The 17,275-nt window shown below is 46.0% G+C and overlaps 1 protein-coding gene across 1 annotated transcript; it reads left to right on the plus strand.

The window, feature by feature from the left end:
• Positions 1-158: 158 nt before the first annotated feature.
• LOC116522349 (EH domain-containing protein 3) lies at positions 159-16,880 on the plus strand. The gene is made up of 6 exons (XM_032237227.1): positions 159-485; positions 6,479-6,655; positions 7,991-8,088; positions 12,730-13,142; positions 15,100-15,264; positions 16,254-16,880. The coding sequence occupies exons 1-6, from the start codon at positions 259-261 to the stop codon at positions 16,779-16,781; spliced, it is 1,608 nt and encodes a 535-aa protein (XP_032093118.1). The 5' UTR covers positions 159-258; the 3' UTR covers positions 16,782-16,880.
• The last annotated feature ends 395 nt before the right edge of the window (positions 16,881-17,275 follow it).

The following is a 17,275-nucleotide window of genomic DNA, read 5'->3' on the forward strand; positions in this document are numbered from 1 at the left end:
GAAGCCCCCTCTGCAAACGTGACTCGCCGCCATAGAGTCTCCTTCCTAGCGCGGCTTCCCTTTCCTCTGCACCCTAACCGGAAAGCCCCGCCGCCGCCCATAGAGAGAGCCTCCTGCTAGCGCGGCGTGCTCCTTCGTCGCGCGGGCCCTTTCCGCTTCCGGGGCCGGCCTCTTGCAGGGCTGGCATTTAAACTGCCGCCGCCGCCGCCCGGCTGAGTCTTCTCTCCTTCTCCGTCTCTCCCTGGTGCTGCCGCGGCGATGTTCAGCTGGCTGGGCGGCGACGACCGCCGTCGGAAGGACCCGGAGGTCTTCCAGACGGTGAGCGAAGGGCTGAAGAAGCTCTACAAGACCAAGCTGCTGCCGCTGGAGGAGCACTACAAGTTCCATGAGTTCCACTCGCCCGCCCTGGAGGACGCCGACTTCGACAACAAGCCCATGGTGCTGCTGGTGGGCCAGTACTCCACCGGCAAGACCACCTTCATCCGGTAGGGGGCGCCCTTCTTTGGTGGGGGTTGTAGGAAATCGCCAAGCATTGTCGAGGAAGGGACTACAGATCCCATCGTCCCCTCTCAACTGGGACCGATGGGCAGAATTGCCTTGTTGGCTTTGGAATCGTTGGGCCGACCCTCAGTGTTTAGATCTCAAATTGGGGCTCTTAAAAGACTACAACTCCCATCACCCACCCACCCACCCCCGCTTTGATGAATGGGCAGAATAGCCTTGTTGGCTGGGGAGTAATGGGCGACCTTCAGCTGATGTCCCTTGTCTAGTTTTTTCTCAAAAGGGGGCGGAGCTTTAAGAGGAGTGGACTACAAGTCCCATGATCCCACCCCCAGCTGGGACCGATGGGGGGGGGAATACCCTAGTGGGCTGGAGAATAACACTTGACCCTCAATGGGTAACTCTCACCCGATGTTTCTCAAAGCTGGCCCCCTTTCAGTGGGGTGGACTACAACTACCATGATTCCCCCCCCACAGCTAAGATTGATTGGCTTGTTGTGATGGGGCTGAGAGCCACTGTCTCAACCCTCCTTTGGTGACTCATTCAAGCCTTCTCAAAAGTGCCCCGCTTTAAGAGGGATGGACTACAGCTCCCTTCATCCTCCCCCCGCCCCCCGCCCTTCCCATGGGACGGGTGAGTAGAATAGCCTTGTTGAGTAATGAAATAACGCTGGATCTTCAGCGGTTAGTTCCCAAATTTGGATTCTTTAAGATAGGTGTAGAGAGACTACAACTCCCATTATCCCCCAGCTGGGATCAATGATGCCAAATAGCCTTGTTGCGATGTGGGAGTTGACGATAATTCTCAACCTTCAATTGATTGCCCTTGTCCAGTGTTTCTCAAAAGAGGGGATGGCTTTTAAGAGGGGTGGACAACAACTCCCATGATAACACACACACACACACCCAAATTTGGCGTGGATGTGGAGAATAGACTGATTGGGTTATGGAGTAATGCTTCACCCTCAATTGGTAACTCACCTGATGTTTTTCAAAGTGTGGACCCCTTTAAGAGGGATAGACTACAACTCCCAGAATTCCTATATCTGGTGTAGGAGAAAAATGCTCATAATAGACAGAATCAATAAAATAGGAAAATTGAGCATTTTGACTTTCACTCGGGCCATAAATTATTTTTGGGTTCTGTTTTTGTTAGTGGCCTCCTTGCTGCTTCCTGAGCTGGGAGCTTCTCTTCTAGGCATTTTATGACCCAGCTTGGGAACATCATCAGTGCTAGAAGAGAGTGGGATTTGTGGAGAGGAGGAGGAGGAGACGTAGGGGGAAAAGGAAGGAAGGACGTACGGACTGTGGGGTCCTGGGTGCTCTCTGAGCTTGGTGGCTTTTTTTGCAGATGTGTCTCAACCCAACTAGCTTATGTCATCTATCTCCATTTATATATATATATAAATAAAAGGCAAATATCACTCACTCATCACGAAATCTCCAGAATAGTAAAGCCTACAAACTTGAAATTTGGCACATATATTCTTCTTGGCTCCTAGGTGCTCGCTAAGAAAGGATTTTTCGAAATGACCATCAGATCAGCAGTATTTCTTATGTAGTAATTAATATGCTAAGGAGTTAGACATTCTACCCCCCCTCCCCACCTGAAAAGAACTCTGTTCCAACTGCCAGTTGCCTCACATTCCATTATCTCTGTTCAAACTGGCAGACGTTGCACTCCTTCACTCAGGAGCGGTCTGGGGCTCCTTACAGTACTAACTGCTTCGGGACTCAAGGCAGCAGGAGCGATATTCCATTATGTGTTTCAATCGCCGATCACCACTGAGCCAACGGATTGAATTGAATTTCTCCTGCATTGCCCGATCACATACTTTTGTCGCAAAGCATGGATACTCTGTGTGTGTGTGTGTTCTCTCTCTCTCTCTCTCTCTCTCTCTCTCTTTCTCTCTCTCCTCCCCCCATGTTGATTTCTTTTTCACAACAATTGTGCTCTCCATGGAGGTTGGGGGAAAATTGATCCATGCAAGAATAAAAAAGGAGCCAGAATAATATCGAAAAGCAACGCTCTATCCGTCCTCATAAACGGAAGATTACTGGTTGAAGAAGAGGCGATTTGAACTGAATTTCCATACTCTTACCTTAAATGCCTCCAGAAATTGTGAATGCTCCAACACTGGAAGTTTTTAAGAAGAAACTAGATGTCTCAAATTGTATAGGGTTTCCTGCCTGAGCAGAGGGGTTGGACTAGAAGACCTCCCAGGCCCCTTCCAATTCCCTTAGTCTATTCCATTCCATTCCTTATTCTATTCTATATCCTATGCTATTCTATTTTCCGTTCTATATTTTGTAGTCTATTCTCTGTTCTTTTTATTCCCTATTTTCTATTCCTATTCCATTCCTTTTTTCCCCTTTTTATTCTATTTTATTTCCATTTTATTATTTCATTTCTTTGTTTTTTATTTTTATTGTTTTGTTTTACTGTTTCGTTTTGTTTCTTTGCTTTTTATTAAATTATTTTATTTTACTTCATTTCTTTGTTTTATTTATTTCATTGCATTTATTTGGTTCGTTTTATTTTTTTTTAAATAATTTTAATTTTTGAGTGGGGGCGCTGTTTCTTCTTAAAACAAGACACTCACAGCTTCGATCTTGCATCCGTTGGGTTGAAATTAAACAGGGAATCCTGGAGTTACGACCACCATGAGCTGTGCTGCAACGGTTGCGATTCAAGAGCAACAGCACTTATACACCGCTTCACAGCCCCTCCCTAAGCTGTTTACAGAGTCAGCCTCTTGCCCCCCCTCCCCTAACAGTCTGGATCCTTGTTTTGCTGACCTCGGCAGGAGGGAAGGCTGAGCCAACCTTGAGCCTGGTGAGATTCGATCCGCCAAGTAGGACCGCAGCCTAACCACTGTGCCTCCGTAATGAGCACAATAGGGATGGTGGTTCGCAGGATTCCCATCAACATCTGACCACAGTTTACATTTCCGCTGAAAACCAGGAATTATTATTTCCAGTCCTTGGCAAACGCACCCTCTATCCAACAATGGATTTGCTTAATGACAATCGTGCTCATTTAATGACCGTCGCAAAAAATAAAGGATAATAACACAAACCAATTGCTCATTAAACTGTTCTGGTCCAGTTTCTGTTCCACTCTTATTATCCTTTTTTGTCATTAAATGAGCACCATGGTCGTTAAGCAAATCCATTGTTGGATAGCGGGTGTGTTTGCCAAGGACTGGAAATAATTCCTGGTTTTCAGCGCAAATGTAAATTGTGATCAGATGTTGATGGGAATCCTGCGAACGACCATTCCTATTGTGACTTTATATTATTCACGGTCGTAACTTTGAGGACTACCTGTATATCTCTTTAGGTGGGTGAGGCTGACTGGGCCGAGTCACTCCATGAATCCCCATCAAACTCAACCCCCATCTCTTCAGTCATCATGTGGTAGTCCTCGTTTTACCACCGCAATCATAAGGCCGAAATTCCAGACCACGTGACCCCCGGGACATTGCGACTGTCATAAACACAAGTCAGTTGCCAAGCACGCAAATTTTGATCACATGAACCCGGGGACCGTTATGACTGCAAGGGGTCGTAAGTGTGAAAAGTCAGCCCTGTTGTAACATCAAGCTCTCGCTAAGCGAGCAGCAGTAGCTCGGCTCCGATCGCACGTCCCCAATTCCGCGCAACAGCGTTTTCGCCATGACAAAACCAGCCTTATCGTTAATACCAGATAATCTTATTATCTTTATTCTTTTATAATTCTTGTGATCTTTGAACCAGGTTTATTGTTGCTACTTGAACCTTGGAAACTTTCCTTTCTCAGGTACAGGCTACACTTTAACCACGGTTAATGATTAGCCAAATTAGTGGTGATTAATAAAAGAGCTTACCTTTGTGTGTGTTTTTTCTCCCCCCATCCTTTGATCTTTTACGACGTCAACGTACAATTGCCCTGCGGAAGGTTATGTAGGGATTCAAATAAACCAGGTTTAATTAGAGCAGTGTTTCTCAACCTTAGCAACTTGAAGATGTCCGGACTTCAACTCCCAGAATTCCCCAGCCAGCATTCGCTTCTGGGAGTTGAAGTCCGGACATCTTCAAGTTGCTAAGGTTGAGAAACACTGAATCAGAGATTTTCTTCCCCCCTGTGCTACTGCACAGAATAAGGATGATGGTCTTTTGAGTGGCTTTGAAGGGGGGCCCTGCTGGTTTGAGGTTTCCCCAGTTCATAAATCGGGGGGGCTTTTAAGTTGAACCGAGGAAACAACCGAGAGCAGAGATCTCTGCTTAATGCAGGTTTTAAACTGGGTTCTGAGGACAAGGAAAAATTTTCAGACTCCAGCATGTCGGCTGGTGAATTCTGGGAGTTTGAAATCCTCCCATCTCCAAGGCTGCCAAGGATGGATGGATGGAAAGATAGAAGGATGGACAGAGCGGGGGCTGGGAGAGAATAAGCAGTGCTTTTCAACATTCCTAGGGAATTCTGGGAGTTGAAGTCCACCCATCTTGGCCATGGTTGAGGAATGGATGGATGGAGAGAAAGAAAAGGAATGAGAGAGAGAGAGAGAGTTGCCTGGGGAATTCTGGGAGTCCATCAATCTTGGCCATGGTTGAAAAATGGATGGATGGAGAGAGAGCGAGAAAGAGAGTGTGTGTTGCCTGGGGAATTCTGGGAGTCCGTCTATCTTGGCCATGTTGAGAAATGATGGAGAGAGAGAGAGAGTGTTGCCTGGGGAATTCTGGGAGTCCATCCATCTTGGCCATGGTTGAGAAATGGATGGATGGAGAGAGAGAAAGCGAAAGAGAGAGAGTGTGTGTGTGTGTGTGTTGCCTGGGGAATTCTGGGAGTCCGTCTATCTTGGCCATGATTGAGGAATAGATAGATGGAGAGAGAGAGAGAGAGAGAGAGTTTCCTGGGGAATTCTGGGAGTCCGTCTATCTTGGCCATGATTGAGGAATAGATAGATGGAGAGAGAGAGAGAGAGAGAGAGAGTTTCCTGGGGAATTCTGGGAGTCCGTCCATCTTGGCCATGATTGAGGAATAGATGGATGGAGAGAAAAGAAAGTGAATGAGAGAGAGAGTGTGTGTGTATGTTTTTGTGTGTTGCCTGGGGAATTCTGGGAGTTGATCTTGGCCAAGGTTGACGGAGGGAGGGGGGAAGAGAGAGGGAGAAGTGCTTTTCAACCTGCTTGAGGATTTATGGGAGTTGAAGTCCACCCATCTTTATGTGGCTTTATGTGAGAAACGGAGGGAGGAAGGGGAGAGGGAAAGAGGGATCTGTGCTTCTCAAGATATGCTTCCTGAGGAATTCTGGGAGTTGGAAATCCATCCATCTTCCAGCTGCCAAGAGGGACACACCCTGTTCCAGTATCTGAGAAACCGCGATCAGAGTCGGTCTGTTTTTTTAAGGCCAGCGAAGCACAGCTGGAGAGGCCCATCTGGCTCTGGGATTCTCCAGCTGTGCCTTTTCCAGCTCTTCTCCTGCTGGAAAAATAAATAAAATGAAAAGTCTCTTCAATCAAATCTGACTTCTTGTTTCTCCTTCTCCTCTTAACCTGGTCTGTTTGTCTGCTGAGTCAGATCCATTCAGCCTCCTTTGGCTGCAACACAAGCCGCATTCCTCATTGCCGATTCGGCTCAAATATGGGTCATCCTCAACTTATGACCGTTTCTGTCACTGAGCGAGGCAATTGTTAAGCAAGTTGGACCCCCCTCACTCGACACCGTTGTTGAGTGGATCCCTGTCAGGGGTTGAGTGAGTGGCACGTTTAAGTAAATCTTAGCTGCCTTGTTTACTTCAGGTAGTCCTCGAGTTACGACCAGGGTGGAACCCAAAGTTTCCATCACTAAAATGAAACATTTGTTAAGGGAGTCTTGCCTCACTTTATGACCTGCCTTGCCACCTATCTGTTTGATGCCTGGTGTTTAGTGCCAATGGTGGCTTGTCTGCTTTCAGGGACCAATCATGGTTTGTCTGATTGAAATCTGGTTTTTTAGGTACCTGCTGGAGCAGGATTTCCCCGGGATGCGGATCGGACCCGAACCCACCACGGACTCCTTCATTGCAGTGATGCAGGGGGACGTGGAAGGGATCATCCCTGGGAATGCCCTGGTGGTAGATCCCAAGAAGCCCTTCCGGAAGCTTAACGCCTTCGGCAACGCCTTCTTGAACAGGTCAGTCGGCTACTGGAGCGGCATTCTGAACTGGTTTGACTGGGGAAACTGGTTTTTGGCGGCCCGGGGTCAGGCAGTTACTGTTGGTTCTCTTGTTTTTCTTATCTGTCAATCACTCATTTTCAGCTTCAGAAATATTACTTCTGACTGCAGGTGGTCCTCGCTTAATGACCACTCACTTAAGGGCTAAAGTTGGACTGGACATGGACCTGATTTTGAAATTTTCACTCTCTCTCTCTCTCTCTCTCCCCGTCTCTCTATTTCTCTCTCATTCTCCCTCCCTCCCTCTCTCTTCCTCTCTTTTTCTTTTCCATTCTCCCTCTCTCATTCCCCATCTCCCATTCTCTCTTTCTCTTTCCTCTTCTCTCCGTCTCTTTTGGAGCCGAGGTGGCGCAGTGGTTAAATGCAGCACTGCAGGCTACTTCAGCTGACTGCAGTTCTGCAGTTCGGCTGTTCAAATCTCACCGGCTCAGGGTTGACTCAGCCGTCCATCCTTCCGAGGTGGGTGAAATGAGGACCCGGATTGTTGTTGGGGGCCATATGCTGGCTCTGTAAAACCGCTTAGAGAGGGCTGAAAGCCCTATGAAGCGGTATATAAGTCTAACTGCTATTGCTATTGCTTTAAGAGGGGAGGGCTTCCACTCCCAGAATTCCCCAGCCAGAGTGCTTTTATAACATGCTTAAGACTTGGGAAATCACAGATTTATCCCCAGGCGAAATAGAGTTGAATTCTGGGAGTGGGAGTCCTCCCCTCTTAAAGCATAGCCGGCTGGGGGAATTCTGGGCGTTGAAGCAGCTTGAAGCTCCTAACAGTCATGCTCAAGAATGTTATTATTTATTTATTTATTTATTTATTATTAAATTTTATATTCCGCCCAATCCCGAAGGACTCTGGGCGGTTTACAAAAGAAGAAAAAAGAAAGAAAAAAAATAAGAAAAAAGACAGTTTAAAATCAAAAACCCAACATTCATTCATTCTAATCGGGGCTGGACCCCCAACAATGAGGTCAACAGCTCCAGGCCTGCCGGAACAGCCAGGTTTTAACAGCCTTCCTGAAGGCCATGAGAGTGGGTATGATCCGGATCTCTGGGGGTAGCTGATTCCAAAAAGTCGGAGCAGCCACAGAGAAGGCTCTCCTCCGGGGGCCCGCCAGCCGACACTGTCCGGCTGACGGCATCCAAAGGAGGCCCAATCTGTGGGATGTTACCGGATGCAGGGAGGTATGTGGCAGTAGGCGGTTATGGGGAACGATCCATTCCCATGGTGCAAATGAGCCATGTGCTTTTCCCTCCCAATAATTCAAATTTTTCTTCCCCTTTCCCCCCCCCCCTCAGATTTGTGTGTGCCCAATTGCCAAATGCGGTCCTCGACAGCATCAGTGTGATCGACACCCCGGGAATCCTCTCCGGAGAGAAGCAAAGGATTAGCCGAGGTGATTATCATTTTCTTTCTGCCTTTTAACAAGGACAAGTTCATCGGAAGAGAGAATTGGAAGGGGCCTTGGCGGTCATCTAGTCCAGCCGTGCAAATCTGGCACGCTGTGAAGTTGTGTACCCCACCGTCTTGTTCGATCTCGGCTTGGGCGGGGTGCGTAAACCAGCCTGCAGTTTGTCGTCGTTCCCCTAATAGTTTTGAAAAGCTTGTCTTAAACCCTGTCTCCAAAGCAGGTCTGATGGGCGGGGCTGAGTGGGGGTGGCCATCTGCGTGTCCCTGAGTGGGGGTGGCCATCTGAGTGATCTCCAGGTGGGCGTGGCTGAGTGGGGGTGGCTATCCGAGTGTTCCTGAGTGAGCGTGGCTGAGTGGGGGTGGCCATCTGAGTGTCTCCGGTGTGGCTGGGTGGGTGTGACCAGGTCATATTGTGAGGTCGTCCAATTTTGGAAAATCTGATTTTTCTCACTGTTTCATTTTCATCGGGGGAGACCTTGGCGGTTTCATTCATCAACAGGCAGACATGCTACAGTTAGCCCTCGACTTCACGGCCACGACGGAGTCACAAATTAGCAAGACATTGTTTCAGTCAGTTTGTGGCCTTTCTTGCCACCGTTGTTAAGTGAATGCAGTTGATATGTCGGGAACATGGTCATTAAGGGAAGCAAATCCCTGTAGTGAACATTGGCAATACAGGCAGTCCTCGATTTATGACCACAATGGAGCCCAACGTTTCCGTCGTTAAGGGAGACATTTGTTAAGTGAGTTTGGCCCCAATTTACAACTTTTGTGAACTGAATCCCTACAGTTGAAAAGTTAGCAATATGGTCGTTAAGGGGGTCTAGTGGTCATCGCAAAGTCACAAAAGGGGATTGCGTGACCCTGGGACGCTGTGGTAAGTACGATCCCGCTGCCAAGCATCTGAATTTTAATCGCAGGACTAAGGGGGAGGCTACGACGGTCATCACTGTGAAAAACGCCCCTCTTTTTTTTCCCCAGCGCTGCCTTCGCTTCGAACGGCCGCTAAATTATTCGCGTTGCAAGGGTAGGGTAGCGACTTACATCTCTTCCGTTTAGCAGATATCAGTTTCTTCCCGCTAGGACTGTCGGAATATTAATACTTGATCGATCATGAAATGCGAGGGAGGTTTTGCAGGAAATATATCTCATTCTGCAAACGAATTTCTCTTCATTGGACTGGCAAGGTTTTTTTAAACAATAATAATAATACTATAAAATGTTAATAATAGTAATAGTAATAATAATGATGTTTGTGATAACATTTTAAAATGTTCAATACAGAACAATACACTAGCAGAGTCTGAAGGGACCTCGGAGGTCTTCTAGTCCAACCCCTTGCCTAGGCAGGAAACCCTATACCGTTCCAGACAAATGGCTATCCAACATCTTCTTAAAGACTTCCAATGTTGGGGCATTCACAACTTCTGGAGGCAACTTCTGTTCCACTGATTCATTGTTCTAACTGTCAGGAAATTTCTCCTAAGTTCTAGATTGCTTCTCTCCTTGATTAGTTTCCACCCATTGCTTCTTGTTCTGCCCTCAGGTGTCTTCGAGAGTAGTTTGACTCCCTCTTCTTTGTGGCAACCCCTGAAATATTGGAAGATGCTATCATGTCTCCCATAGTCCTTCTTTTCATTAAACTAGACATACCCAGTTCCTGCAACCATTCTTCCTATGTTTTAGTCTCCAGTCCCCTAATCACCTTTGTTGCTCTTCTCTGCACTCTTTCCAGAGTCTCCACATCTTTTTTACATCATGGTGACCAAAACTGGATGCCGTATTCCAAGTGTGGCCTTACCAAGGCTTTGTAAAGTGGTATTAACCCTTCACGTGATCTTGATTCTATCCCTCTGTTGATGCAGCCTAGGACTGTGTTGGCTTTTTTGGCAGCTGCTGCGCACGGCTGGCTCCTATTTAAATGGTTCTCCACTAGGACTCCAAGATCCCTCTCACAGTTACTACTGTTGAGCAAAGTACCACCTATGCTGTACCTGTGCATTTCATTTTTCTTGCCTCAATGTAGAACCTGACTCTTTTCACCATTGAATTTCATTTTGTTAGATAGTGCCCAATGTTCAAGTTTGTCAAGATCCTTCTGTATCTTGAGCCTGTCTTCTGGAGTGTTGGCTATTCCTGCCAACTTGGTGTCATCTGCAAATTTGATGAGTTCCCCATTTATCCCCTCATCCAAATCATGGATGAAGATGTTGAAGAGTCCTGGGCCCAAAACAGAGCCTTGGGGTCCCCCACTGCATACCTCCCTCCATGAAGATGCAGTTCCATTGAGGACTCCACGTTGAGTGCGGTTGGTCAGCCAGTTACGAATCCATCTGGTGGTGATGCTGTCCAACCCACGTTCTTCTACTTTATCTAGTAGTAGGTTATGGTCTACCTTATCAAATGCCTTACTGAAGTCCAGGTAAACTATATCGACGGCATTCCTCTGGTCCACCAAGTTTGTCACATTATCAAAGAACGCAATAAGATTAGTCTGGCATGGTCTGTTTTTGACAAACCCATGTTGGCTTTTGGCTATTACTTTGTTTACTTCTAGGTGTTCGCTAATTCATTGCTTGATTATCTTTTCCGGGATCTTCCCTGGTATTGAGGTCAGGCTGATAGGTCTGTAATTTCCTGGATCTATTTTTTCCATTTTTTTTTTGTTCAGTTGACTAAGTTTCATGTTTAGTGAATAAAAGTGATTATTATTAATGTTGCCCTTGGTGTAATTCTGAATCAGCAAATTTCCTTCTCCCGCCCCCCCCCCCCCGAGAGTTTCATTCCAAAATCTAAATTATGTAAGACGATGTTTTGTTTCCTACAAAAGCTTCATTGTGGGTTCATTAAATAATAGATAGCATTCTGATGATTAGATTTACCGGAATTTGGTGACATACGGAATTCAATTAAGGGGGGTGACTCATGCTTATGATAGGGCCAGCCGATATAAGAGCTTCCAGATCTTTGGAGCAGGATTGCTGATCAATATTTAATTGAACTTAACGTCAATAGTAACACAGAGAACACAAAGGAACAATGTTGAATGTTGAATATTGAATGTTGATTTTATTTATATGCTGCCCTTTTCCCCCGAAGGGAACTCAGGGCGGCTAACAAATCAAATCAGGGAAGGGGGGGGTACAGACAAAAAATAAAAAGACGAAACATAACAATACATAATTTAAAAACACACAACAACCATACCATTCGAGGAGGGGGGCAACAGCTCTTTAGCCCCAGGCCTGTCGGAACAGCCAGGTTTTAAGGGCTTTGCGGAAGGCCTGGAGGGTGGTGAGGGTCCGAATCTCCACGGGGAGTTTGTTCCAGAGGGTCGGAGCAGCCACAGAGAAGGCCCTCCTCCGGGTAGTCGCCAGTCGACACTGGCCGGCGGATGGAATTCGGAGGAGGCCTAATCTGTGGGATCTAATCAGTCTAGTGGAGGTCTAGTGGAGCGGGAAGGGACCTTTAAAGGTCATCTAGTCCAAACACGCATTGCCCTCCCTCCGCCCGAGCAGGAGACCATTTCTAACAGATGGCAGTTTCAGTCTTTTTTTGGAAAGCTTCCAGTCAATTTCATTTAATTCAATTTAATAATTTAATTTAATTTAATTTTCATTTAATTTACCTGCAAGGACTCTAACCAGATGAATACCAATGGATGCTGGTAGGCAGAGGAAGATTTTTTCCCCCCTAGTTTTCCTCGTGTAAAGCTAGTGTGCATCTTATGCTCTGGAGCACCTTATAGATTTTTAAAAAATGCAGTATTTTGTTTTTATTTTGTTTAATTATTTCATTTCATTTAATTAATTTTATTTGATTACTTTATTTCATTTATTTAAATTTAACTGTAATTTAACTTAATTGTGTACTTTTATTTAATTAATTTTAATTTTATTATGCAATTTATTTATGCAATTTAGTTATTAAATTTAGTTATTAAATTTAGTTATTAAATTTAATTATTAAATTTAATTATTAAATTTAATTATTAAATTTAATTATTAAATTTAATTATTAAATTTATTTATTAAATTTAATTATTAAATTTAATTATTAAATTTAATCTATTTAATAATTTACCTTTTTTACTTTAATTTGATTTAACTTTTTTAATTGATTCATTGTTTTATTTTATTTATATAATTTTATTGCATTGTTCTTATTTAATTTTTATTTAATTTAATTTAATTTTTTTTACTTTATTTTTATGAAATCTCTTGGCCGCCCATCTTAGGGAATGCGGGGTGGCTTATATTCTTAAAAAGGATAACACTACAGACAAACTACATGTTTAGAAGAATAAAGGACTATTCCGATGCAAATGCTCACTTTATGAAATAGAATGATCAAAACATTCTAATTTTATTACTTATTATGAATACTTTATTGTATTGTTTATTTAATTTTTTTATTTCCCTGTTTATATGAGGACTTTATCGCGTTTTCAGTAATTAAACAAGGCAAATATACCCTCGTGCCCAGTAATAGCTACTCTGTGAGGTAGGCTGGCCTATGAGAGTGGGAGTAGCCCAAAGTCAAACCTAGTTGGCTTCATGTCTAAGGCAGAACTAGAACTCTCCCAACGCCTGGTTCTTTCATGTTCCTCCCTCCCACCCCTGGACAGGCTACGATTTTGCCGCCGTCTTGGAGTGGTTCGCCGAGCGGGTAGACCGCATCATCCTCCTCTTCGACGCCCACAAGCTTGACATCTCTGATGAGTTTTCGGAGGTCATCAAAGCCCTGAAGAACCATGAGGACAAGATGAGAGTCGTCCTCAACAAGGCCGACCAGATTGAGACCCAGCAGCTCATGCGGGTCTACGGGGCCCTGATGTGGTCTCTGGGGAAGATCGTCAACACCCCCGAAGTCATCCGGGTTTACATTGGGTCCTTCTGGTCTCACCCGCTGCTGATCCCGGATAACCGTAAACTCTTCGAGGCCGAGGAGCAGGATCTCTTCCACGACATCCAGAGCCTCCCCAGGAACGCGGCACTCCGGAAACTGAATGACCTGATTAAAAGGGCCCGCCTGGCCAAGGTAAGAAAATCGCTCCCAGGATTTGTGTCCTGGGATGTTTTGATACGTAGGTAGGTAGATGTAGGTAGATGAAGGTAGGTAGGTAGGTAGGGAGAGAGAGAGATAGGTAGGTAGGTAGGTAGGTAGGTAGGTAGGTAGTTAAATAGATGTAGGTAGGTAGGTAGGTAGGTAGATGATAGATGTAGGTAGGTAGATACAGGTAGGTAGGTAGATGTAGGTAGACAGACAGACAGATAGATAGATGTAGGTAGGTAGGTGGGTAGGTAGATAGAGGTAGGGAGAGAAAGATAGGTAGGTAGGTAGGTAGATAAAGGTAGGTAGGTAGATGAAGGTAGGTAGGCAGGTAGAGGAAGGTAGAGAGAGATGTAGGTAGGTAGGTGGGGAGGTAGGTAGATGATAGATGTAGATAGGTAGAGATAGGTATGTAGGTAGGTAGATAGACAGACAGACAGATAGGTAGATGTAGGTAGGTAGAGGTAGGTGGATAGACAGACAGAGACAGATAGACAGATAGATGAGGTAGGTAGATAGATAGATCGGTAGATAGGTAGATATAGGTAGATATAGGTAGGAAAGTAGGTAGAGGTAGGTAGACAAACAGACAGAGACAGACAGACAGATAGATGAAGTAGGTAGGTAGGTAGATAGGTAGATATGGGTAGGTAGGTAGGTAGGTAGGTAGGTAGGGAGAGATGTAGGTAGGTAGGTGGGTAGGTAGGTAGGTAGGTAGGTAGATGAAGGTAGGTAGGTAGATGAAGGTAGGTAGGTAGATGAAGGTAGGTAGGTAGGTAGGTAGAGAGAGATGTAGGTGGGTAGGTGGGTAGGTAGGTAGATGATAGATAGATGTAGGTAGGTAGAGATAGGTATGTAGGTAGGTAGATAGACAGACAGACAGACAGATAGATGTAGGTAGGTAGGTAGGTAGGTAGGTAAGTAGACAGACAGACAGATAGATAAGGTAGATAGATAGATAGATAGGTAGGTAGGTAGGTAGGTAGGTAGGTAGGTGTAGGTAGGTAGATAGGTAGATAGGTAAATATAGGTAGATATAGGTAGATATAGGTAGGAAGGTAGGTAGAGGTAGGTAGGTAGACAGACAGACAGACAGACAGAGACAGACAGACAGATAGATGAGGTAGGTAGGTAGGTAGGTAGGTAGGTAGATAGACCGGTAGATAGGTAGATATAGGTAGGAAGTAGGTAGAGGTAGGTAGGTAGACAGACAGACAGATAGATGATGTAGGTAGGTAGATATGGGTAGGTAGGTAGGTAGGTAGAGGTAGGGAGAGAAAGATGTGTAGGTAGGTAGGTAGATGTAGGTAGGTAGATGAAGGTAGGTAGGTAGGTAGAGGTAGGTAGAGAGAGATGTAGGTAGGTAGGTAGGTGGGTAGGTAGGTAGGTAGATGATAGATAGATGTAGGTAGGAAGAGATAGGTATGTAGGTAGGTAGATAGACAGACAGATAGATAGATATAGGTAGGTAGGTAGGTAGGTAGAGGTAGGTAGGTAGACAGACAGACAGACAGATAGATAAGGTAGCTAGGTAGATAGATCGGTGAACGGAGAAGCATGGAGAGGTCCAGTGGAACAATCCACAAGACAACAGCAGCAAGCTCAGGAGTTTTCTCCCGGATTCCCCCATGTCCTGTCTTCTCCGATCTCCCTAATTCCGGCTCTTAATCCTCCGGTTGTCGATTTTTGGAACATTTTCCCTTATCCCTTCATAGGAGTCCCAAAATTTTTTGCCACATGGCTTGGGGGGTGGTCATGTGACTGAGTGTGCGTGAGTGATGTCAAGTTGTCCATACCCGCCCGGTCACATGACTGCCAAGCCACACCTACTCCCTCACAGAGGGACTCCAAGAATGTCAGAATCTCCCCGCCTACCGATATTGTTCCGATCTGAATTTTTATTTTTTTATTATTATATTTTAATTCTTTTATTTCCTTCCGCTAGGTTCAGGCCTATATCATCAGCTCTCTGAAGAAAGAAATGCCCTCCGTCTTTGGCAAAGACAACAAAAAGAAAGAGCTGGTCAACAACCTGGGCGAGATTTACGGCCGGATCGAGCGAGAGCATCAGATCTCGCCAGGAGATTTCCCCAATTTAAAGAAAATGCAAGTGAGTGATGGGAAAAAAGAGGGAAAAAGGGACATTAGTTCTTCTGAGGGGGAGGGGGAGGGAGCAGTCTTTTGATGTGTAGACTTTGACACCCAGAATGCCCCAGCCCACATTTACGACGGTTTGCAGCATCCCATGGTCAGTCCTCAAATTACACCCATTTGTTTCCTCCTTCCCTCCTTCCTTTCTTCCTTTGCCGTGTCCTTCCTTCCTCCCTCATTCTCCTTCCTTCCTCCATCCTTCTTCCTCCCTCCCTCCTTCTTCCTTCCTTCCTTTGCCTTGTGTCCTCCTCCCTCCCTCCTCCCTTCATTCCTTCCTTCCTTCATCTTGTGTCCCCCTTCCTTCCTTCCTTCCTTCCTTTCTTTGCCTTGTGTCCTTCCTTCCTCCCTCAGTCTCCTTCCTTCCTCCATCCTTCTTCCTCCCTCCATCCTTCTTCCTTCCTTCCTTTGCCTTGTGTCCTCCTCCCTCCCTCCTTCCTTCATTCCTTCCTTCCTTCATCTTGTGTCCCCCTTCTTTCCTTCCTTCCTTCCTTTCTTTCTTTGCCTTGTGTCCTTCCTTCCTCCCTCAGTCTCCTTCCTTCCTCCATCCTTCTTCCTCCCTCCCTCCCTCCTTCTTCCTTCCTTCCTTTGCCTTGTGTCCTCCTCCCTCCCTCCTTCCTTCATTCCTTCCTTCCTTCATCTTGTGTTCTCCTTCCTTCCTTCTTTCCTTCCTTCCTTCCTTTCTTTGCCTTGTGTCCTTCCTTGCTCTCTCATTCTCCTTTCTTCTTCTGCCCTTTGTCCTTTTTACTCCCTCCCTCCCTCCCTCCTTTCCCTTCCTTACTTCCTCCTCCTCACAATAACAGAGTTGGAAGGGGTCCGGGAGGTCTTCCAGTCCAACCTCTGCTCAGGCAGGAGACCCTGTAACCTTTTTGACCAGGGTTTTATTTAGTCTCTGCCACCTCCGCCCTCTTCCTCAGCCTGTGTCCATTTCTCTTAACCTCCCTTCTCCAGGACCAACTCCAGGGTCAAGACTTCAGCAAATTCCAACCCCTGAAGGCCAAGCTGTTGGACGCGGTGGAAGACATGTTGGCCCACGACATCGCCCAATTGATGGTCTTAGTGCGCCAGGAAGAATCCCAGCGGCCAGCCCAGATGGTAAAAGGCGGCGCCTTCGAAGGGACCCTCCATGGCCCCTTCGGACACGGCTACGGAGAAGGAGCCGGAGAAGGCATCGACGACGCCACCTGGGTGGTGGCCCGTGACAAGCCCATGTATGACGAGATCTTCTACACCTTGTCCCCTGTCGACGGGAAGATAACCGGGGCCAACGCCAAGAGGGAGATGGTGAGGTCCAAGCTTCCCAACACTGTGTTGGGCAAGATCTGGAAACTCTCCGACATCGACAAAGACGGGATGTTGGACGATGAAGAGTTTGCCTTGGCCAACCATCTCATCAAGGTCAAGTTGGAAGGCCATGAGCTTCCCAGCGAGCTACCGCCTCACCTTGTCCCGCCGTCCAAGAGGAAAATGGCAGATTGACCGACCTCTGGAACGCGTCGGGAGAGATGGGAAAGGTTCCTGTCTTGGTTTTTTTGAACCTCTGGAGATGCGCAAGGTCCACCTCTTGAGGGGACAACCCTACCTGAGAAGATAAAATCGGAAATAGACCTCAACCGTGCTTTGTCGTCATGTTATGCAACTCTCTCTTCTTGATATCACATCTTGTGGCCTGGTCCATGTCTATCAAAGGAAAGTCATGGTAAAAATTCAAGAAGAACGTCCGTTGGCCTTCAACCAAGGGCTTAAATTGGACTGGATTCATCTTCAACCAGTTGAGCCTTGTAAACCAAGTCAACCCCTTGGATGAAATACAGGACTTACTTCATATTTAGAGTTCAGTGTATTGGGAAGACGTCTTGATGGTCAACATTCCTGGCCTTTGGTGAAGACTTGGGTTACCGATACATCTACCCCATGACTTGGCCTTCAGCCCATCGGGTCCATCAGAAATGTCTTCTCCTTGCATTTATCTT

This window comes from Thamnophis elegans, chromosome Z (genome assembly GCF_009769535.1).
Source record: "Thamnophis elegans isolate rThaEle1 chromosome Z, rThaEle1.pri, whole genome shotgun sequence".
Classification (NCBI taxonomy): domain Eukaryota; kingdom Metazoa; phylum Chordata; class Lepidosauria; order Squamata; family Colubridae; genus Thamnophis; species Thamnophis elegans.